The sequence below is a fragment of the Microtus oregoni genome, unplaced genomic scaffold (assembly GCF_018167655.1).
Source record: "Microtus oregoni isolate MIOR12 unplaced genomic scaffold, Mior012 000080F_ref0000499, whole genome shotgun sequence".
Lineage (NCBI taxonomy): Eukaryota > Metazoa > Chordata > Mammalia > Rodentia > Cricetidae > Microtus > Microtus oregoni.
The window spans coordinates 4,975,932-4,999,940 of NW_024544538.1; the positions used below are offsets into that span (position 1 = coordinate 4,975,932).

Here is a 24,009-nt window from a genome sequence, read left to right on the forward strand (position 1 = left end):
CTCCCCTCCCCCTCCCTCTCCTAAGTCCTAAGAGCAGTCAGGGTTCCCTGCCCTGTGGGAAGTCCAAGATCCTCCCCCCTCCATCCAGGTCTAGGAAGGTGAGCATCCAAACAGACTAGGCTCCCACAAAGCCAGTACGTGCAGTAGGAACAAAACCCAGTGCCAATGTCCTTGGCTTCTCAGCAGCCCTCATTGTCCACCATATTCAGAGAGTCCGGTTTTATCCCATGCTTTTTCAGTCACAGTCCAGCTGGCCTTGGTGAGCTCCCAATAGATCAGCTCCACCGTCTCAGTGGGTGGGATCCCCCCTTGTGGTCCTGACTTCCTTGCTCATGTTCTCCCTCCTTCTGCTCCTCATTTGGACCTTGGAAGCTCAGTCCGGTGCTCCAATGTGGGTCTCTGTCTCTATCTCCATCCATTGCCAGATGAAGGTTCTATGGTGATATGTAAGATATTCGTTAGTATGGCTATAGGATAGGGCCATTTCAGGCTCTCTCTCCTCAGCTGCCCAAGGACCTAGTTGGGGACATCTCTCTGGACCCCTGAGAACCCCTCTAGAGTCATAAAGGTCTTGGAGAGATTAGGGATACAAGGGTCATACCTAAATATAATAAAAGCTATTTACAGCAAGCCGACAGCTATCATCAAATTAAATGGAGAGATACTCAAAGCCATCCCACTAAAATCAGGAACACTCTCTCCATACCTCTTCAATATAGTGCTTGAAGTTCTAGCAATAGCGGTAAGACAACATAAGGGGATCAAGGGGATTCTAATTGGAAAGGAAGAAGTTAAACTTTCGTTATTTGCAGATGATATGATAGTATACATAAGCGACCCCAAAAACTCTACCAAAGAACTCCTACAGCTGATAAACACCTTTAGTAATGTGGCAGGATACATGATCAACTCCAAAAAATCAGTTGCCCTCCTATACACTAAGGATAAGGATGCAGAGAGGGAAATCAGAGAAGCATCACCTTTTACGATAGCCACAAATAGCATAAAATATTTTGGGGTAACTCTGACCAAGGAAGTGAAAGATCTATTTGATAAAATTTTTTATACTATGTTGAGTCCACCTTTATTTCCTACTTAAGTAAAAAGCCTCACCGTGCAGTGGTGGCACACGCCTTTAATCCCAGCACTCAGGAGGCAAAGGCAGGTGGATCTCTGTGAGTTTGAGGCCAGCCTGGTCTACAAGAGCTAGTTCCAGGATAGCTAGGACTACAGAGAGAAACACTGTCTCAAAAAAACAATAATAATAATAATAATAAGTAAAAAGCCCATTATATTGGGATCCAAATGATTTTTTACTGTATTTGACTTTTATAGAAATAAACGCTATTTAAGTTAATTAACTTGCTTCTAACTTAGATAAAGAATCCATAGGCAGCTAATGTTTTTAATATACCTAAGTCTGTGTTATAACCTTATTTGTTGGAATAGGATTTGGCCTTCCTACTAAAGACTCCTATTCTTTAACACTTTTCTGATCATATACATATCCAAAGATTTCAGTTTCTATAGAGAGTCTAGTCATGTACTGTAGAGAGAAAAGCAGAATAAGACCAAACTGTTTAGGTCCTTTGAAGTGTCTCATGATATGGGCACTATGCTATAGGCAGCTAAGGTAGGCTAGGCCTTATTCTTTTCAGTCCTGCTAAGGGACTGGAGTTTCCAAACTGTGGTTTGTGCTTCTAGCTACATAGGGACTCTCATAAATGGCACCTGAGGTTACCCTCTGACCTCTACACTTAAGTCCACACACACATGCCTATATGCAACCAAAAATACCCCTCATTTTTATTAATATGTGAACATAGTTTGGGGTTTTAAATTTGTTAGGTTAAAATATAGGAAATGTTAATGATCCTAACAGACCTTTCTTCTGAAAGCTTCCCTTTCTGGTAGCACTATTGCACAAGTAGCTGTAACACATGTTAGGAAAATTAGTGTTATCTTACTATGTATAATGCGGTAGAACTTTAAAGGTTGGGTTAAAGGAACGTCTCTTAAGCTTGTAAAGTCATTTTGAACCTTCTGTTTTCATAGGGAGCTGTTTGGACAATGAAATTTTCTCACTGTGGCCGATTACTTGCCTCAGCTGGACAAGACAATATAGTGAGGATATGGGCTTTAAAAAATGCTTTTGACTATTTCAACAATATGCGAATGAAATACAATACTGAAGGTATTTTTCATTTCTTTAAATATCTAAGTAAATCTGTTTTTTTTTTTTTTTGCGTTTTAGGTGTAGCATTTGTTGAGAATCCTCAGTTCTCAAACTAAAAATGCTTTGTAATCTGAAACTCATGAAATGTTGAAAAAGTGCTCAAAGGTTTCTAAGTTTAAAGAATTTTAGGTTTCATTTTTTTTTCAGATTAGGGATGCTGAACATTTAAAGACCATGCAATTATTTAAAAAATCCAACAAGTTCCAAATCTAATAACGAATATTCAACTGTATTGCTTCCTTTAACTGGTCAGTGATTTGTAGGAAACACTACTTATCATACTAGCCAGCATTTACATCATATGGTGTTGTACACCTATAATCTTGACTCTTTGCAGGACTGAGGCAAGATGGTCAGAAATTTAAGGATGATATGGCTTATATAGCAAGACTGTCTCAAAACTAAATAAAAATAAGATAAACAGCAATAGCAAAAATCTCTAGACCTAATGAAAAGAATACCACATAGCTTTTGATTTATACCTTTTCTTGTAAATATGTAATTGTATCAAACACTTAGAAATTACTTGGTTTCCCCTGGCAACCTTCACTTCTATCCTAAATTAAAATGAAAGATTGAATTAAACTGGAGAAATAATAAAAATACTACGTATACCCACTATGTAAAGAAAGATTAAGAAAATTAAGCCATGAAGAATAATTAAGTTTGTGGATATATGAAATCAGTGGATATATGAAAAACTGTTAACTGACAACAAAAAACTGACCTCAGAATATTATGAATATATGTAAACACTATCACTAAAAATTTAATTAAGCAGGAACTCTAATTGCATGAGCTAACTTTCACATATATATATATAAATAAATAAATAAATATATATATTATATATATATATATATATATATTTGTTATTGTTGTTTTTCGAGACATGGTTTCTCTGTGTAACAGTCCTAGCTGTCCTGGAACTAGCTCTTGTAGATCAGGTTGGCTTCAAACTCCCAGAGATCTGCTTGCCTCTACCTCCCAAGTGCTGGAATTAAAGGTGTACGCTACCACCTCCTGGCCCAACTTTCTTATAATTTTTAATGTAACTAACTTTATCCACAAATCATCTCTTTCCTAATCATCTAAGGTTGAAAATAAGACGTTAAGAAATGGGAGAAAAGAAAATAGAGTTAACCATTGGTGAGAATATAGAGTGCAATACCAATTTAAAGAACACAGTATACCAGTCATCTATGATTAATCTCTATACAATCTGTCTCTCAGTCTAAGAAATTACAGTATCTCACTGTGATGCCCAGTCTGGCCTTGAACTCTCTTTGTAGCTCAGGCAGGCTTTGAACATAAGATCTTGCCTCAACCTCACGAGGATCTTGAGTTAATGGGGCTGTGCCACCAGACCTGGCGACCCTATATTCTTTAGAAAACCTTTGTGGATTTCCTTAATGTATGTCATAATATATAATTGAAGATGATGTGACCAAAGTTCAAATGGGTTACTTGTAGAGTGAGTGAGCTTTTCTTGTTCTACAAGGACATTTCTTGTTCTACCTAAGGCAAAAAGACAATTGCAGTTACCTTTGAAGCCTGACCTCAGCTCAGACCTTTTATTGGTCTTTTGCTGTTTCCCCTTGCTACTTTTTGTAATTAGTAAAAATGTATTCACTATGAATAACGAAGATTAGATGATATTTTGTTTACTAATTTAGGGAACTGTTTAAGCTCTTTTATTAAAATTGATAAAAATGATAAAGACAAACATGTAGGTGCTTGTGTGGTTATAGTTCACATTTAGAAAATGTGTTTTTCCAGGGTATTCTATTTTGACTATTATTATTTCAGAATATTTTTGTTGGTAGATTAGCTTATATTCATATTTGTTTTTTAACAATTACTATGCTGCTTTTAGGCCGTGTGTCACCATCACCATCGCAGGAAAGTCTAAGTTCATCAAAGTCTGACACAGACACAGGGGTATGTTCAAGTTTTATGGTTACTTTTGTTAAATTCTATGATTTATTTGATGCCCTAAAATATTTTTCTATTATAAATTTTGTCAAGGTGTTAATTAAAATTAACACATAATATTCAAGTGTTTCTTCTATTTATATTCCCAAGTGAAAAATCATCAAGTTTCAGGATTGTCAAGTGGTGAATATTATTCAAGCTACCAACCTAATGATGCATACTTAAATAAAATACCACTTTAATCCAGGTTTAATATTTTTAAAAATATTAATTTTATAGTTTAATTATAGTTAAATTTTCTGATGTCTTTTTATTGCCTCCAGGAAAAAGATACTTCTTAATATTGCATCATATTGTCTTTCTAACTCAGTTCTAATACTCTGGTGTCTGCAAGTTCTACTTCCCATGCTGATCTGTCCTAAATATTCTTTCACAATGATATCTTTTCCCATGTATTTACTTTGTCCAGAATACCCTATCTGAATTCAGCTTAAATGGCTTATGTTCTCTTATTAGTTTCCCTAAATCCAGCAGGCAGAATTATTACTCATTGTGCTTTGATAATATGTCATGTGTAGTTTCATATATTGTTTACCATACTTCCTTCTGTTTAGGCTTTGAACTAATCCTTGACATCTTATTCCATGCTGACTGTAGTAGGTGTGCAGTCAGCATTGAAATCCCGCTTCTGTGCTTTTATTCTAAGTTTTTCCCTTATCTGAATGCTTCTAGTCTCCCTTCTTTCCATTTAAACTATGCCCATTCTACATGGCCCACTTTTTCTCTAAAACCTTCACTCACTAATGCATAGTGACAATTTTAACTGCTTTGGAGAAAAGGGTTTGTTTACTTATTAGTTTAATTTACTATAAAGCCTCTAAATATTTGTTGCTTTTGAAAGACAAACTATACTGCGTCTTGTTTATGCTTAGCAGCTTATAGATTCATAACTATTTCTGTCTAACCTCCCCACCCCGATCTCTAAGTGTAATTACAATGTTAATGGAGTATAAAACATTATAAATGAGAATTATTAAACTTCTTTAATAGAAAAGTTAGTCTTTGTCTTATGCTATTTAACTTTTTTCTTCTGAAACAATTGAGTAGTCTGTCATTTTCAGGAAAAGGTCATTTGAGATTGCTTTGACTTCTCTCATTCTTTCTCAAAACAGCTGAGAGAGAGGCTTCTGTCTCATGTCTTTTGGGGTTTGTTGTCTGGAATTATTTTTGAACCTAATTAGATACAGTGGAGCACAATAAGCACAGTAGAGATCATTTTCCTATGCAGTTGGTCTGGCTCATGGTTGGGTGTCTTAGCCCTTTTGAAGTATTTTCACATGCTGTATCATCATGTGAAGCAGAACATGAAAGAATCTTCTGTACAGTGATGAGCCAAGGCCACTCGTCTACTCCCTAGCAGTGTTCCCAAACCTAGAATTATAACTCCTATGATGTGTCTTATGATTACCGAAAGTAGCTCAGGAAGTGTAAGCGAGGTGCATGCTTAGCTTGCCCTGCTGTCTAAATGTTTAAAAACTAGTAGTGTTGGCTTTAGCATGGACTTTTAGCCTTCTGGGTTTTTCTAAGAATCTGCAGTTGGACAAGAGTATAATGTAGTGGTTCTGTGTACAGTTTCTTCTTAATGTTATAAATTGTAAGGATGCTTTTTTTAAAACCCTAGAAACTAGGTTTTTCTTGGGTAAATTTTTGTTCAGTATACTTAATTGGTGGAATGTCAATGAGTATTAATAACACTTAACAGCTACTTAAAATTTTGGAGGGGAATAGATCATTGAAATGTTGGGGGGTCATAGATCAGAATCTAAAACTTGAATAAAGAGAGCTAGAAGGAATTGAGAAATTTTTGTGAAATTTGTGTCTACAACATTTTATAAATCTATACTTTATTACTTTCACTATCTAATTTATAGATAAAGAAAAAAAGAAAGCTTTGAAATACTAAGTAACAGTTTCACAGTTGATAAATATAGCATCAGAATTGGTCTCCACTTCTACCTCTATAACCTATGCTCTTAAGAATTATGCTACACTAGTTGCCATTTTGATATCTGGTACTTGTCTTCATTCAGTCCAAAAATATGTATTATTGAGTTCCTACAACATATTAATATTTATTTAAATAACTGGAGAAGTAGTAAACAAAGAAAGAAGACAAAGCTATGTTATGAATATTAAATGAAAGAATAGAATTTTTTACAACATATTATTGAGAACCATCAATAGGTAAAGGTGCTTGCCACTAAGCCTTTTGACCTGCAGTGGATTCCCAGGATCCACATAATAGAAAGAGAGAATGAACTTTTATGAGTTGTACTCTGACTTGCATGTACTCATACACATACACAAATAACAAATGTAATAAAAAAGTTTTAAAGATACTTTATTGTGTTATGACATGTAAAAGGCTATATATGCTGAACATACATAATTTGGTGAGTTTGGTGATAAATGTACAACTATGGAAGCATAAAGACAGTGAATGCCAAAAATCTACCCATCGACTCCAGTTGTTTCGTCATTCCCCTTATTTATTAATTTTTGTGATAATTTTTGGACTATTATTTTTAATTTTAAGTCTATAATATAGTATATTAAGTATAATCATTGTTCTGTGCTCTCTAGTACTTACTAATTTTGTATAACTGAAACTTTATATGCTTTGAGTATTGATATCTGCTTCATCTTTCCCCTGATCGCTGGCAGCCCCCATATTCTGCTTCTGTGAATAGAACTATGTTATGTTACATTAATCGTTTATGTGACAACAATATAGTATTTACCCTTCTGTGTATAGCTTATTTTACTTATCTTCTAAGCTCATTCTTGTTATCATGAATGGCAGCATTTTCCTTTTAGGATAAATAGTATTCCATGATGTGTATAAGCCACATTTACTTTATCTATTCTTTCGTCATTGGCTGCAGTGAACATGATAGTGCAAATCTTTTAGATCCCGACTTCAATTCCTCTGGATTTACACCAGGAAAAGAGATTAATGAATCATGTAAGAATTCTATTTTTAATTTTCTGAGGAATCTCCATACCGCCTTTCCTAGTGGCTGAACCGATCAACATTCCCACCAGCAGTGCCTAGAGTTACATTTTCCCCCAAATTCTTGTCAGCCTTTACTATTTACTATTTCTATTAAGATAGTATTTTCATATAATATATTCTGATAACAGTTTCCCCTCCCTCAACGCCTCCCAGATCCTTCCTACTCTCCCCCATCTAACTCTATATGCCATCTCTCTCTCTCTTTAGAAGTCAAACAGGTGATTTTTTTTAAAAAAAAAAGAATTTTTAAAAGCATAAGAAACACATATAGACACAAACAAAAACCATAAAAACACCGAACCAGAAACCACAGTATATAAACAAAAGACTAGTAATGCAAAAAAAAAAAAAAAAAACAATGTAAGACAAAAAATTCCAAAAGTACCATTGAGCCTGCAGTTAAGTGTGGTTTTTATATTGGGTGAGACTCAGATTGGCTACTCCTGCTACATTTGTGCCTTTATTGCACAATCAGATCATGAAGGCAGGTCACCATTGTAGATTGCAGGGTTTGTAACTGAATTTTTTTATGATAGTCATTATGACAACTGTAGGGCAATACATCATAGCATTTTTTTTTACTTGCGGTGGTACCAATCAAATCACTCTAATGGTTAATGATGTCCAATGCCTTTGTGTATACCTGTTCTCCGTTCAAATATTTTCTTTGGAGCATGCCTATCAAGTCCTTTTTTTTTCTCCCTCCCTCTCTCTCTTGTATGCGTGTATGTGCTTGTGCATGCGCATGTATGCTGCAAGTGGTACTTAGGATTTTCTGCACACTAGGAAACTGCTCTAACTCTGAGCCACATTGGACCTTTGAACCATTTCTAATTGAGTTATCTGATTTGATTTTAGTTTAGCTTTTTTACTGTCCAGTTGTAGAGTTCCTTATATATTTGCATATAAAACTTTATCAGATATTTGGATGACACATAGTTTCCTCTATTTCTATAGCTGCTATTTCATGTGGTTGGTTGTTTTCTTTTTTGGTTTTCAAGACAGAGTTTTGTAGGCCTGGCTGTCCTGGTCCTTGCTTTGTAGACCAAGCTGGCCTTGAGCTCATAGAGATCTGCCTGCCTGTAGGTGTTGGGATTTACTTTTTCTCTAAAATGCTTTTGATTTTGATGCTTGTTTTTTTGGGAGAGGTGGTCTAAAACTTTCAGTGGATACTTAAAACTGTGGGTATAGCAAAACCATACACATGCAATGTTTTCCTTTTATTTGTAGACCTATGATGGGGTAGATATAAAAGATTTAATAAAACATTATGAAACAGAACAGTTATAGTACTATTCTGTACTAAAATGACATGAATGTTCTGTCTGTCTCTTGAAAGAGTCGAAGTAAATAACCGGAATTACAGAATGCACAGCTGGGAACAGAGGAGAGCGACTGCACTCTCCCGGGTCTCATTTACCTTTCGCACAATTTTTGGCAGCATAGCCAATAAATCATTGTCAGATCCAATGCCGAGAAAAGTTTTCCTTGTTTTTCCAGGAGTTTTACTGTGTAGGCTTTAAAGTCAATTCTTTAATCCATTTTAATTGATTTTTATGAATGGCATAAAATAAGAGTCCAAATTCATTCTTTTGTTTTTGAGAAAGGATTTCTCTGTGTAACTGCAAAATGCTTTGTAAACCAGAGATCCACCTGCCTCTGCCTCCCTAGTGCTGGGATTAAAGGCGTGCGCCACCACCACCTGGCTTGTCATTTGTGCAAAATCTGAAAGTGGTAAGGAAGTGATTCTGTTTGTACCTAGAAGTGAATATAATAATAATTGCAAGGCAGTTCTACTGTGTTCAAGAAATAGCATCCAGGCCTGGGTAACTGGAGCCAGTGGGCAAGGGGGAGAATTAAGTAACCGAGGTATGTGTATAGACTGTTACAAGAATATGTGAATGCTGAAAGTCAAACCTGGATCTTCTGGAAGGGTAGCCAGTCCTCTTAACCTCTGAGACATCACTCCAGCCCAAAAAGTCAAACATATCTAATCTAAAATCTAAAACATTTTGAGCACCAATATGATGCCACAAATAGTTTCACATCATGAAAACTTTCCTCATGCATAAAATGATTAAAAATAGAGCTGGTGTGGTGGCACATACCTTTAACCTTTAATCCCAGCACTCTGGAGGCAGAGGCAGGCAGATATGAGTTTGAGTCTGTCCTGGTCTACAGAGTGAGTTCCAGGACAGCTACACAGAAGAACCAAAAAAAGTTTATTAAAAATATTGAGAGACCTGAGGACTGGAGGTAGAGTGCAATGGTCTAGATTAGCTCTCTAGCACAAAAAAGTCAGTGAGATAAAATGCTTGTTTAAAAAGTGAAATCTGGTGGTGTTTAGGGGCCAGGGGCCTGGGCAGATGGTTAGGAATACTTGTCACTCTTACAGAGGACCTAGATTCAGTTTTCTGCACTGGCACAGTGGCTTACAGCCATGCAGACTCCAGTGCTATGGAACCTAACAACCTCTACTGACCGCCAAGGCATCAGGCATACACTTGGTATACACATATACATACACACATACACATACATCATACATGTATGTATGCAAAACACTCATACACATAAAATAAAACAAATCTGTTTTAAAAATTAAAGAGACCTGGAATCACTGTTAGGGGAAATGTGCTTAGAAGTTAATGAAAAATAAATAGTTATTAAGCAAGAATTTGACTTTTATGTAATAGGGCAAGACTATTAATGTTAGTTATATCTTTTATCGGGGCTCACTAGTCTGGTAGTTAAATTTGGGGAAGAAGTTGTTATCTAGAAGTGGTTGGTAAAAAGCCCAGAGCTCAATGTTCTGGTTTGCCTGCATGGTTCCTGTGAAGATGTTTATATTTATAAACTTTTAAGTTTCTCTGTGGGGCTGGAGTTATAGTCTAGTATTAAGAACCTTTGTCCAGCATGCACGAGACCCTGAATTCCATCCCCAGCACTCACAAATCACATTCCAGTATGGACAAATAATGTCATTGCTTATTTTCTACCCCATGACTACTGTTCATTTTCCCTATATTTTATTACTTTGATGATTTTTATTATTGAAATGTAATTGCATTATTTACCCCCATTCCTTTTCCTTCTTCGAACTCCCCCCCCCCACACACACACACGTACACACATACATTGCTTCCTCTCAAATTCCTGGCCTCTTCGTTTTCTCTCCTCTTTCCCTCCTATGTTCCCTCCCTCCTCCTCCCTCTCATATACACACACAGGTAAATAAATTAATATAACCTACTGAGTATGGCTAGTGTTGCTTATGTCTACATGAATTCAGTGCTGAACACTTGTTATTGTGTAAGCGGTTAAGGGGGCTTATCCCTTGGGAGAAGACTATTTCTCCCTCTGTCATTATCTATTAGTTGCCTATAGTTCTTTGTCCTGTGGTATGGTCCCAGGACATTTCTTTCCCACTTCCTCATTGCTTGTCTTTTGGTGTTGTCTTTGTTCGCATCTTGTTTAGGGAGCCATAAAGTAGAGGTATCATGGATGAAGCTTCTCTGTCATTTTTAGGAGACACAATCTCACATCAGATATCCTGGTCCTCTGGCTCTTAAAATCTTTCTGATCCTTCTTTCTCGATGTTCCCTAAGTCTTTTTTTTTTTTTTTAAGATAAATAAATTTTTTTTTATTTTGGTGGGGGGACAGTCTCACTATGTAGCCCTGGTTGGTCTGAAACTTGCTGTGTAAATAGGGCTAGCCTTGAAATCATGGAGAGTCAACCTGCCTCAGCCTCTCCAGTGCTAGGATTAAAGGTACATGACACCATACCTGATCTTTTTTTTAAATAGGCAAAATGCATTATTTTGGCTTTTTTGGAATCAGGATACCTGGTTTGTACTCATCAAGTTCTCATATGTAAAATACAATTAATAGCTATCTCTCTGATTTGTATATCATTCACTTAGACAACATTTAAAACATTTTTTCTTGTTTTTTTGAGACAAGATTTCTTTGTGTAGCCCTAGCTGTCCTAGAACTAGCTCTGTAGACCAGGCTGGCCTCAATATCACAAAGATCGGCCTGTCTCTGCCTCCTGAGTGCTGGGATTAAAGATGTGTACCACCACTGTACAGCAACATTTAAAATTTTTGTTTATAATGAGGGTAAACTTTGACTTATTTTTTTTGTAGCCTAGGCTGGCCTCAGACTTGCTATACACTGCATACTAAGAGATGACCTTGCACTGCTGATTCTCCTGCCATCACCTTCTGAGTTTTTAAGGTTATAGGCATCTACTACCATGCCTGGATTATGTGGTGCTGGGGACTAAGTCCAGGTTCCCTAAGTCTTAGATGTAGGAGTTGTGTTGTAGATATAACCATCATGACTATACACCATATGATCAGTTTTTCTCTGCCTTTGGACCTGTTTTGATTTTCTATAATGGTCTCTGCCTATTGCAAATAGAAGCTTCTTTGGCGAAGGCTGTGAGTTACACTTATCTGTATGTATAAGGGTAAGTATTTAGAATGTAATTAAAAATTATGCTAGTTTAGTAAAGTGGCAGCAGTAGTTTCTCTTCTAAGATCCATGACCTCACTAGTCCCAGGTAGTTAGCTAGGTTTCTAATAGCAGGCATGAATTCCCTCCTGTTGAGTAGGCTTTAAATCCAATTATAGTTGTTGGTTATTGCCAGGATATGATTGCCACTGTTACAGTCTTAGAATACTTATTGTTGTGGTTTCTGGGCTTCTCAGATTGCTTGTCTCCCTTGGCAGCTGGCATAGCCTTGTCCTAAACTATGAAAGTTAGTCCTCAGGAAGGAAGCTTTCAAATGAAACCCAGCTCAGATCTTTCAAGACTTGTACTTTAAGCCAAGCCATCATTCTTTAAGTTATTGTTCTTCCTGCCTCCATTTGCTTCATCCAAATAGTTTTGGACATTGTTCAGTTTTCTTTGAAAGTTCCAGTAAGATCATTTACTTTTTCCTTTTCAGAATTCTATATTGGTTCTCCATGGCTTTATACCACCAAAACTTTTGAGCTACAAGTTTGAAATCCTTCACAAAATGGTCTTCTCTTTATAGTTCTTTGAACTTTTGTCTCCATCTTCATCCTAGTCACTCTTTCCTAAACATGAAATTCTTAGCTGGCACTCCATGTTTTCTTTCACACTACATGCTCTAAATCAGTTGAAAGAAGAGTTAGATAACAGCTGGATGTTGGTGGCACTTGCCTTTAATCCTAGCACACAAGAAGCAGAGACAAGTGGATCTTTGTGAGGTCGAGGCCAGCCTGGTCTACAGAGCAAGTTCCAGGACAACCAGGGCTATACACAGAACCCTGTCTCAAAAGACCAATAAAAGAAGGAGTTGGATGACTTTTATTCTACCTTGATTCTCTTGTTCACAGGTTGCTTTGTGACCTTCTAATGTTTATTTGGACCTACAAGTCTTTTTATTAATGTCTTTATAGTGTTAATATCTATTTCAAAGAGTTGCTAGGATTCATTCAGATGATGGATACACAAAGCATGCACTAACTAAATTTTGGCATGTGTGTATAGCATTATTTTCTACACACCTCTGTCTAATAGCAGAAACCTAACTAAAAATGGCTTAAATAATGAGGAAGTGAGTCTAGAGGTAAGGTTTCTTGTGGTGAGTTATCTCAGTAGTATTATCAGGGGCACAGAGTCCCACCAGTTTCCTGCTTTCTACTCTCTTTTATCTTGGACCTTTTCTGCCTTATGGTCATAAAAGGGCAACTACTGTATTAAATGTCACACAGAAACAACAATGTTCAAAGGCAGAAAAGGGGAAAGTCTCTTAAGGGAGCTCTGTTGAACACACCCTGTGGCTAAACTAGTCATCCTTTGGAAATGGAGAAAGCTAATTCTAAATTAGTTTAGCCTAGTCATGACTCAAACCCTTGAGCTGGCCCTACTTCTCCTGAAGAAATAGATGCTAGAAAAAGGACAAAGAAAGGACTCTTATAGAGAGAGGAAAGACTATGATAGCAGGGTATAATTGCCCCAGGAATGATTCTAATTTGTTACTGCATGGAGAGAAAGAAAGGTGGTAATCTGCTTTGGGTGGCTTGAAATTTCAATTGGGCATCATACAAATTGATGAGAGAACAGGTGGGTGGGAAAAGTATGGAGTTTTTGTTTTGATAGCACTACAGCTCAGCTTTAAAGTTTGTTTTATATCAAACTAGGTATGTAGCGGAACTGATGAAGACACAGATGACAAAAATGCACCATTTCGGCAACGGCCCTTTTGCAAATATAAAGGACATACTGCTGATCTCCTTGATCTTTCATGGTCTAAAGTAAGAAATTATTATTTGAATTATGCATTAATTCTATATGACTTTGACATTAGGATTTAAAAATGTTTTATTTGTATGCTTATTATACTAGAAGGCTGTCAACTTTGTGAAAGTTATGTATAAGCTAATCTGAGTTCTAAAAAGAAGAATTTAAAAGTGTTCATATTGCTTAACAATTTAGATCTATGTATTATTTGCCATTTGCTTTTTATATGCAGTAATTTTTAGAAAGAAATGATCCTTTGCTCTAAACAGAGACTGCTCATTCATTTCCCAGCTACCCAGACCCAAATAATAACACTGACACTATATTAATTACAACACTGTTTAGCCAATGACTCAGGCATATTTCTAGCTAGCTCTTACATCTTAAATTAACCCATTACTATTCTTTTATATTTTACCACAAGGCTTGTGGTTTGTTACCTCTTGCTTCTTGGGCAGCTACATGGCGTCTGCCTCCTTCAGCAGCTACATGGCTTCTCCTTGACTCTGCCAACTCTCTCTATATTATCTTAGTTCAGATTTCCCATCTGGCTTTATTCTGCTGAACTGTTGGCCAAAACAGGTTCTTTATTAACTACTAGTAATAAAACATTCACAGCATACATAAGGGAATCCCACATCATCTCTCCTTTTATGTCTAAAGAAAAAGAAAGGTTTGAATTTTAACATATTAAAATTATGTATATAAAACAGTTATCAAGCAAGAATCATAGTTATAATATCTAGTCCATTTACATTTGGCAAATTAAGGAAAATACTCGATCATCTATCCTATTTTTGTTAGTCTAAAGTTTTATATCCAATTTATCTTTGATCATAACTAAGGAAAACTGTTAACTATCTGTCTTCAACTCTGCAAAGATCCCAAGATATAATATTACCTAAGTAAATAGGAAGTGCATTGTAAACAGTTGCTTCCAAAACTAGAATTGACAGAGACATCTCGCTGCCTGGACAGTCACCCAAAATTCTTTTGTAACATTGGGGCATCCATATTCAGCTTACAGGTCCATAGTATCTGGCAGACTTTTCTGTGAAGCAGAGAATTTGGAAGACTATTCTGTCTATATTAGCAGTTTGTCAGTCATTCTCTTCTGTGTTCTATAGAATGTCTGGCAGACTCTTTCATGAATCAGGAACCCTGAAGGACTATCTGACCTTCTTTAGGCAAGTTAAGCAGTCATTTTTCTGTGGGTCCTGCATGTCCAGCTTGTATAGCATACCATCAAGCAGTCCAGGAAAGAACAGTTTCTTGCCCAAATGACTAGCCTTGTCACATTGAAGGCAAATTCCATAACGAGTTTATTCAATGTCCATCAGCCTCTCTGAAGTAATTGGTGTTGCCAGAAGCAGACATGTCTAACTGTTGAGAAAAGTCTAAGTTCTTAAAACCTTTTAAATATCTTTGAAAGGTTGAAGATTAACTGAAATACATCTCTGTATATCTAGAAAACCTAACATTACTACAAGTTTGACTATTATAAATGACTATCTATTATTAATCTATAATTTTTAATTTTATATTACATTTTAAATGAGCTGTATAAACATAGTACCTTAAACAAGAGTAAAATATACATATAACAAAATTGACCTTAATTTTGTATCAATAAATGAAGATCCATAACAATGTAAAGTTTTCTTCTTTATATCATATCCCCCCTCTTTTTTTAAGAAAGAGATTGACTTGACCATTTAACCATCTATAATCAACCCTCTTTAAATAAAAACAAACATTTATAAACAATCGTTTTGGGAATTTGTGCATTGTTTTCTCTCAACTATTTTTCCTGTTGTTTGTTGGATGAAGTATTTTTAGGGTTCACAGAGACTTTCAGAGGGGTCTTTTCCCATCAAACAGCATTAGTCTGGAAGGAACCCACAGGTTCCCACCCTCTGTCGAAACAAAAGCAGACCTCTTTTTCAAAGTAACATATACTTAGACTCAAATTTTGAAGTTAAGATACTTTTAAAATACTTATGTTGGTTTAGTTTAGCAGCTGTACAATGAAATGTTTTTCTGTACTTAGCCCATCCACAGTCAAAAAATTAAAAGAAAACACAATAATATACATAATCTAGACTCTGTATTTTCCATCTTTATGAGGCTTATTTTTTAACTCTATTACTTTTTAATACTTATTTTATTGTCTTTACTCTTTTCATCTATGACTGTATTCTTGTCTATACTCTTTTTCCTCTCTTCCAAGCCTACATACATTTTTAAACACACTATGATACAATCAGAGGTTTATTTTTATCTGAATCTATCTTTATTGTGTATCTGTAATCATTTTCTGACCAGGAGCCCCCCCCCCTTCTTTTAATGCTAAGTGGGTGTGGCTAGGACCAATTCTGCAGTTCTGCCTGTTTGCTCTGCCCAGTCCAACATGTCAGAGGCATGTTCACCACCTATGTAAACCATGCTCACCACCACAGCTCCAGGGGTGCAATGGGTTTATGTTGCCTTTAAGCACACAGCATGCTGCTCACAAACCCCATTTAAGTTCATGACCTCTTGAAAGAACCAGAGCTGTCTGTCCCTGCTGCCAGCATGAACCAAGAAGCCAACCAGTTTTTGCTGGTAATGCTGAGTCAGGAAACCTTTTTTTAAAAATATTTATTTATTATGTATACAATATTCTGTCTGTGTGTATGCCTGCAGGCCAGAAGAGGGCACCAGACCTCATTTCAGATGGTTGTGAGCCACCATGTGGTTGCTGGGAATTGAACTCAGGACCTTTGGAAGAGCAGGCAATGCTCTTAACCTCTGAGCCATCTCTCCAGCCCCGGAAACCTTTTCTTAAAGGAGCTGTGCCTCTGCTTGCTAGCAAGCAGAACCTATCTGGGAAAAAAAGCGACTACCAAGAAGCTGTGCTTGGCTCCCATTTTTGTGGGTCTAGAAGCCATTTTTTTAAAAGCTTTTTTAGGTTTTACGTGGATCCATGCCCTAGACAGTGGGCGTCATTTTGTAAACAGAGGCTGCTTACTCATTTCCCAGATGCCCAGACCCAAATAACTTCACAAAAGTCATATCCACAAAATGGATGACTACAGCTACAAATATCAAGTCTGGTCCATCTTTAAACCTGCTTTAAGGCTAACTTGCTACCTTCATGCAATTATTTATTTTTCATGAAATGTTCATTTTGTGATTCTTTTCGATAGAGTAATAGTATAACTTCAGTAAAGGGACAATTTTGCCACTAAATACCTCAGTAGTTTTCTAAAAAATTAAGATATCTTGGATTTTAAATAAGGTATTTAAATATGAAACACCTTAGCATATTTTGCTTTGGTTTTCTGAGACTGGGTTTCTCAGTAGCTATGGAGCCAGTCCAGGAACTCACTCTGTAGCCTAGGCTGGCCTCTGAACTCACAGAGATCTGTCTGCCTCTGCCTCCTGAGGCTAGGATTAAAGGTGTACGCCACCACTGCCTGTTCACCTTAGCATTTTGCTTTATACCTTAAACTTTGTCAGTAATCAGTATCTAAATACATTTAAAATTTAAGAGAGAAAATAATATCTGAATACCATGACTTGAGAAAAATGAACTGTATTAACTAAACAATAATACCAGAGATACAAACGGTATACATATATTTTAATTATGTCAGAAAAACCCTGTGTAGCACAGAGATATTAATGGTATATTTTGGTAAACTAAATCAAGCTGTGCCTGAACTCTGTTTGCTTACCTGTTTGTTGCTTTGTTCGTTTCCTTGAGACAGAGTCTCTGTAGCTGAGGGTGGGCTAACACTCATTCTGTGACCTAGGTCAGCTTCACACTCACTGTGATCCTCCCACCTCTGCCTCCGCCCCCTGCGTCTGTCTGCTAAGTACCAGGATTATAGGCTTCCATCAACATTCCATGCTATGCACCACTTTTGAGTCAGTCCATTTGTGAATTGCTGATTCCCATTAGGTGTTCTTGGTGTTTTATATTTGCCATAGTTGATCTCTCTCTCTCTCTCTCTCTCTCTCTCTCTCTCTCTCTCTCTCTCTCTGTGTGTGTGTGTGTGTGTGTGTGTGTGTGTGTGTGTGTGTGTGTTTCTCTCTATTTCTGTCTGGTGGTCTGCTTTTTAAATCAAATACCTTGCAAACTTGAGGACCTGAGTTTGATCCCAAAATTTTACAGTAAAAAAGAAAAGCACACATCATAATCACAGCACTGATAGGAGGAGACACATAGACCCATGTGACTCTCTTTCCCTCTGGTAAGTCAGCCTGACCAGCTTGGAAAATTCAAGACCAGTAAAAGACCCTGTCTCATAAAATAAGTTGTAGCACCTGAGGAACAACACCTAATGTTATCCTCTGACCTCCACATGCATGTACGTACACATTTACGTGTACATACATGAACACAAAGAGGAACAGAGCACCTTTTTAAAAAAATATTTTGAAGTTTTGGTTTTCAAATTTTAAAATTACATTTATTTATTTGCGTGTGTGCACTTGTGTGTACACAATTTGTTCCTCTTACCTAATTGCATTTTGATGCAACACTAAAGAGACTCAGCAGGTTGTGTCTCTCTCTCTCTCTCTCTCTCTCTCTCTCTCTCTCTCTCTCTCTCTCCCATCTCACTCCCTTCCTCCCCCTCTCCCCTGATTAATAATGATAGTCAATGAAGACCTCAATTCAAGGGGGAGTAAGTGAGGGCACAGGAGGGGTTGTGGCAGGAAGGAACATGGGAGGCTTTAGAAGAAGGAAAGGAAAAGGGGGGAGTGATGGAATTATATCTTAATTAAAATGAAAGAATAAACCAAGTTTCTAAAACAATTTCCTACTAGATATTCTGTATTTCAGATTCACTCAAAACATATTTGTTGTTCTCTTAACCACCTAAATTAAGGTCACGACTCTGGAGACAGACTCCCAGTGTTCCTATTCTAACTACTTTGCCCCCTTGTAGTTGTGGGATCTTTGGCCACTTTCCTTAACTTTACTATACAGCACCTATAAAATAGGCATAGTAAAAGTAACTTCTTTGCAGAGTTGCAGGGAAAGATTAACTGAGTAAATACAAAGCACTATGTAAATAGGGCTGGAGAGATGGCTTAGCAGTTAAGAGCACTTGCTGTTTTTGCAGAGTACCTGGGTTCCATTTCCAGCACCCACATGGTGGCTCAAAACCATTTGCTTCTCCAATTCTAAAGGATCCAACAGCCTCTTATTGCCTCCATGGGCACCAGATATGCATGCAGTACTCATACATTCAAATGGCAAAACACCCATACACATAAAATAAATCTTAAAAAACAAAACCAAACAAAAAAGTACTTAGCACACAGTAAATGCTCAGTTAATATTACCTGCAAATGGAGCTGGGAATATGGCTCAGCAGTTAAGAATGAATACTGCTCCTCATGGAGAGGACCCAAGTTGGGTTCTCAACATCTGCATGGGGCAGTTTACAACTGTCTATAACTCCAGCTCCAAGGAGATACAATACCTTTGTTCTCCATGAGCAACTACACTTAACATTCAAATAACCCCCTACACACATATAATTAAAAATAGAGAAGTAAGAACTTTATCTATTATTGCTGAGTCCTAACGTCTTCCTCGGGGGAGGGGGTGAAAAGGCACGATGTCAGCAGACACAGACGCCAGGAGTCAGGTAGAAGGCTCACAGCAGATTCATTTGTTTAACAGTGAGGAAAAGCTTATATACCCTCCCAGCACCCAGACCTTCTGATCCCTTGACAGTTGACAGCTCATGCTCATCTCTCATTGGCTAGGCAAGTCAGGACCTCTGACAGAGCCTGTTGCTAGGCACTCAGAAACACTGTTTGGTTGCTCCTTATTGGCTAGGCACAGACAGGACCTTTGACAGGTTCAGGCAGACTCCAGGTTGGCTCCTTTTGGCCTGGTAGGCCTTAACTTCCTACAATGTATGAATATTCCAGTTAGAGGACTTTAGGCAGCAAGGTCACCAAATTTAAGTACTTTGCGTGTGTTCTCTATTTGTGTTATCAAAACAGGTGAGGTCACTGATGTTTATCAAGGAGTTGAAAAAGATGTATATGAGTTAAGGAACATGCTGACAGGCTTGTCACTATGGAGTAGGGAATTGTCTTTAGAACCATACTCTCTCATCCCATTCCCATGTCACAATAGCTCATCACCTTACAGAAGCTAGCTTACAAAAATTGAAAATGCTGAATATATTGCAAAGATTTAAGAATCATAAATACTTCCTTTCCTGCATTCTTTACAAATGTTGTACATCAATGAAATCAATGAAATCTATTTAGTATCAGTCTGTATACTTGCCTTATGACTGGTGCCAGTTTGTGAGCTGAGACTTCCTGATTCTTGACATTATGAATACTATTCGTAAGGGAATAAACGGAAAATTTGTCATAGTTATTCACATTAATGTGTGTGTGTGTGTGTGTGTGTGTGTGTGTGTGTGTGTGTGTGTGTGTGTGTGTACAGACATGCATTGGGGCAGGGCAGAAGACAGTCGTAGGTGTTGCTCCTTAGGCAGCATCTAACTTTAGTTTTATGTCCAGATACGTTTATTGGGCTGGTTCCCACTCATCATGAATCAGAGTGTCTTTGATGCTGCTTCCTCCTGAAGGAGCATCCTCTGTCAGCCCTTCCTGACAATGAAAATGAGTATTGACTTGTTTTGTTGAATCCTTCCTTCAGCTATCTTACTAAGTTTTAATTTTTGAGATTATATCATTTCCCTGTTTCTTTCTTCCCTCTGAACTCTCCCATGTACCACCCACTTCTTGCTCTTTTTCAAAGTCATGGCTTCTTTTTTCTTTTATTCATTCTCTCTGTGTATGTATGTTTGTGTTTTCCTAAATGCATAAATACAACCAGCTCAATATAATATAGTGTTACTTTGGTTTGCTTTTCACCGGGAAAGACCTAACTGCTACTGTCTTAATTACTTTTACTGTGAAGAGACACCATAACCAAGGAAGCTTATAAAAGAAAGCATTTAATTTGGTGCTTGCTTACAGTTTCAGAGGGCAAGTCCATGATCATCATGACAGGGAACATGGCAACAGGCAGGAAGTCATGGCATTGGAGCAGTAACTGGGAGTTAACATATTGAGATAAGAGAGAATTAGCTAGGAATGGCTTGGGCTTTTAAAACCTGAAAGTCTACTCCTTAGTGACAAGCCTTCTCCAACAAGGTCACACTTCCTTATCCTTCCCAAACAATTCCTCCAACTATGGACCAGCATTCAAATACATGATCCTGTAGGGTCTATTATCATTCAAACCACCAAAGATGTCTAGATCTTATTTACAATAAGAGTCTAATCTGTTAAAGGATAGCAGCCAAATCTTACTTTACTATTATGTCTCTTCAGTGTCCATTAGAATCTCTGTTTGTAGTGAGTTTTCTATTTTTCAAATACTTGTTTTATAGCAGCTAACACAATATTATATCATAGAGTAAAAATCCCATGTAGGAAAGATCTTTTTGGCTTTTCGAGACAGTTTTTTTCTGTAGCTTTGGAGCCTGTCCTGGAACTAGCTCTTGTAGACCAGGCTGTCTTCGAACTCACAGAGATCCTCCTGCCTCTACCTTCCGAGTGCTGGGATTAAGGGGCTGCACCATCACTGCCTGGCAGGATCTTTTCATTGTATAGATGAGAGTCCTACATTCCCTGATCCATCTAAGTATTATAAGTCTAGTTACATACAGAATTTCAGTTTAATATACTTTATGTGACTCCAAAGTTCAGCAATGAGTTGAAGAAATTATTTCAGGACTAGAGAGATGGCTCAGCAGTTAATAGTACTGGCTCATCTTCCCAAGAACCTAGGTTCAATTCCCAGCACTCACATGATGGCTCACAACTATATGTTCCAGTTCCAGAAGATCCAACACCCTCTTCTGGCCTTTTTGAGCACCACATATATACATGGTATACAGTCATACATGCAGACAAAACATTCATACACATAAAAATTAAAGAAATTAATTTCATTTAGTAAGAATTTATTGAACAAAAATTCTTGGCATAGTAGAATAAAATTTAGCATGTCTTTAGCATATATATTTAGTATTTTAAGAATATATTCATCTATGATATGCTTAAAGTAAGAGCTGAATAAAGCCAAATTTTATTTGAGTTGTTTTGGTTGGTTGCTTGGTTGGCTTATTTTAATGCTAATCATACACTCTCCTACTGAGCTACACCTTCAGCTCTGAAGGAGCTACACCTGCAGCTCTGAAGAAGGCTAGTATTCAAGAGCACTGCACCATAAGTTTAGTGCTATTAATCAACAGAAAATTAGAATGCAAACTATATATGTTCATTAAAACTTTTCTGGAATTGGATTATCTTTGAAAGTAAAAATAATTATTAGATACCCCCAGAGTCTATTATAGATCTTCCAAATTTCTCCTCCTTTTTTCTGCTTTGTTTCTGAATACTCAGGGTCAGTCCTAGAGTCTTGCAAGTTCTTTCCCACCATGTGTGCTCCAAAGCTTTATTTTAGTAATAAGGTATAGTATCTATTTAAAGATAGGTATTTTAAATGTGTTTTATAGAGTAGCTCATTACAGTTATATAGCCAAATAAATATTTGCAATTAGTCTTTCTGCTTATTTTTTTATGATTTTTTGAAGACAAGGTCTCTTGTAGCCAGGCTATCCTAAAACTTACTCTGTAGCTAAGGATGACTTTGAATTCCTAATTCTTGTGCCTCCACATCCCCAAAATTACAAGTATGAGCTGTCACATAGATAAAGATTAAGCGTTCTTAATTAACTTTGAGCAAATGGCAAAGCATTTTGGTGCTTTTCTGCACTCTGGAAAACATGGTCAGGGCCTAGACCTAGAGTCAGAGCACCTGCTCTTGAGCCCTATCTGTAGGCTGTGTAATCTTATGCAAGTTCTTTTTCTATGCTCCACTGTTCTCAGTTGTCACAAAGGATGAAAAGAATCTGCCTACCTCACAGAGTTGCTATAGTGCTAAGAACAAAGCTTTTAGCCAACTCTGTGTACTCGATAGATGTTATTACTACCTTGATTTGTTGATCGTCTTAGACATTTCAAAAAATACTGGAGTCGTTTTGAGTTTCCTCATACAGTGTAATATATGGTTTCACCCTTTAAAGAGATGAGTTTTAAAAGTTATTGGGCTTTTCCAGCTGTGTGCTTTTGGTGGGTGGGTGTTTGGTTCCAGGGTAATTGGTCAAATACAATGCCCAAGTCAGTTAGCCTACTTCTTCCAGCTCTGAAAATTCTATGATGTCTTCTGAGAAACTTGACAGTTTCTGTTCTCGAATTTTCTTGCCTACCGTGTGACAGGAGCACAATAACTTTTCATTTCTTGCTGCACTACAGAGTAATATTTTTGAAGACATTTTAAGTGACAATTAAGATCCATGTAAGTTAGAATTCACCTGCATTTTTGGTGTGAAGAATAGCTAAACTAAAATAATCAAATAAATAGATACCATATATTCATAGCTAAGTTTGAACATGTGCAGATTAAAATAGCTAAAGTACTCCTTACTACTTTGCTTATACCTGGCATACTTCCTATCATACATCATAAGATTCATAATAATGTAACAACAGGTAATGCTGAAATGTCTTAAAGTCAGTGAAATAGATACTAGTTTGAGAAAATAACACATTTTTCAAGTGAATTGAAATAGTCGTGTTCTTTGTGATGCTGCATATAGCAATAACATAGTATATAAAACTAAAAACTGGAAAATAAAACTGTGATTCTAGTTAAATTGTATTGTATAAGCAGTGTTTTAATATATACAGTAATAAAGTACTGATGTCATTTTCTCCATAGAACTACTTTCTGCTCTCTTCTTCCATGGATAAGACAGTCAGGTTATGGCACATTTCTAGAAAAGAATGCCTTTGCTGTTTTCAACATATAGATTTTGTCACTGCCATCGCTTTCCATCCAAGAGTAAGTAACCATTCACTCTTTGTCATGAGATGAAGGAATTTGATTTCTGTGGAGAGCAGTCAGGACTACAGGATAAAAAAAATCATTAGTGGCCACATAACTAAAAGCAAATTAGTGTCACATTTTGCTTTAAAAATGGGAAGGGAGCTGGGTGTTGTAACACAGTCCCTGCACTTCGGAGGCTGACACACATGAATCTCTGTGAGTTTGAGTCTAGCCTAGTTTATAGAGTAAGTTTTCAGACAGCCAAGGCTGATTAGGGAGACCATGTCTCAAAAACTGGGGAAAGGAACTGAGAATGTAGCTTAGTAAGGTATTTGTTTAGCAAGCAGGAAGCTCTGGGTTTAGTTGCGAGTACTACAGAAACTGGGTGTGGTGACACATGCCTGTCCTCACAGTTCTGGGAAGGTAGTGACTGAAGGGTCAAAAGTTCACAGTCACTTTCCACTACACAATGAATTTGAGGCCAATCCGGGATACATAAGAAGACCCTGTCAATCAATCAGTCAGTGGTTGGAAAAGAAATATTCTAATAATTTGTATTA

The 24,009-nt window shown here is 37.0% G+C and overlaps 1 protein-coding gene across 5 annotated transcripts in view; it reads left to right on the plus strand.

Annotated features, from left to right (window-relative positions):
- The window catches only part of LOC121441707 (WD repeat-containing protein 44), a 111,051-nt gene that overhangs the window by 76,401 nt on the left and 10,641 nt on the right, over positions 1-24,009 (plus strand). For 4 of the 5 annotated variants that reach the window (XM_041642938.1, XM_041642939.1, XM_041642940.1 and 1 more), the window contains 4 exons: positions 2,056-2,194; positions 4,113-4,177; positions 13,425-13,538; positions 23,342-23,464. In XM_041642938.1, the coding sequence (XP_041498872.1) occupies positions 2,056-2,194; positions 4,113-4,177; positions 13,425-13,538; positions 23,342-23,464 (441 nt within the window). The remainder of the gene's footprint in view (positions 1-2,055; positions 2,195-4,112; positions 4,178-13,424; positions 13,539-23,341; positions 23,465-24,009) is intronic. The other variant, XM_041642941.1, reaches the window with a different exon arrangement.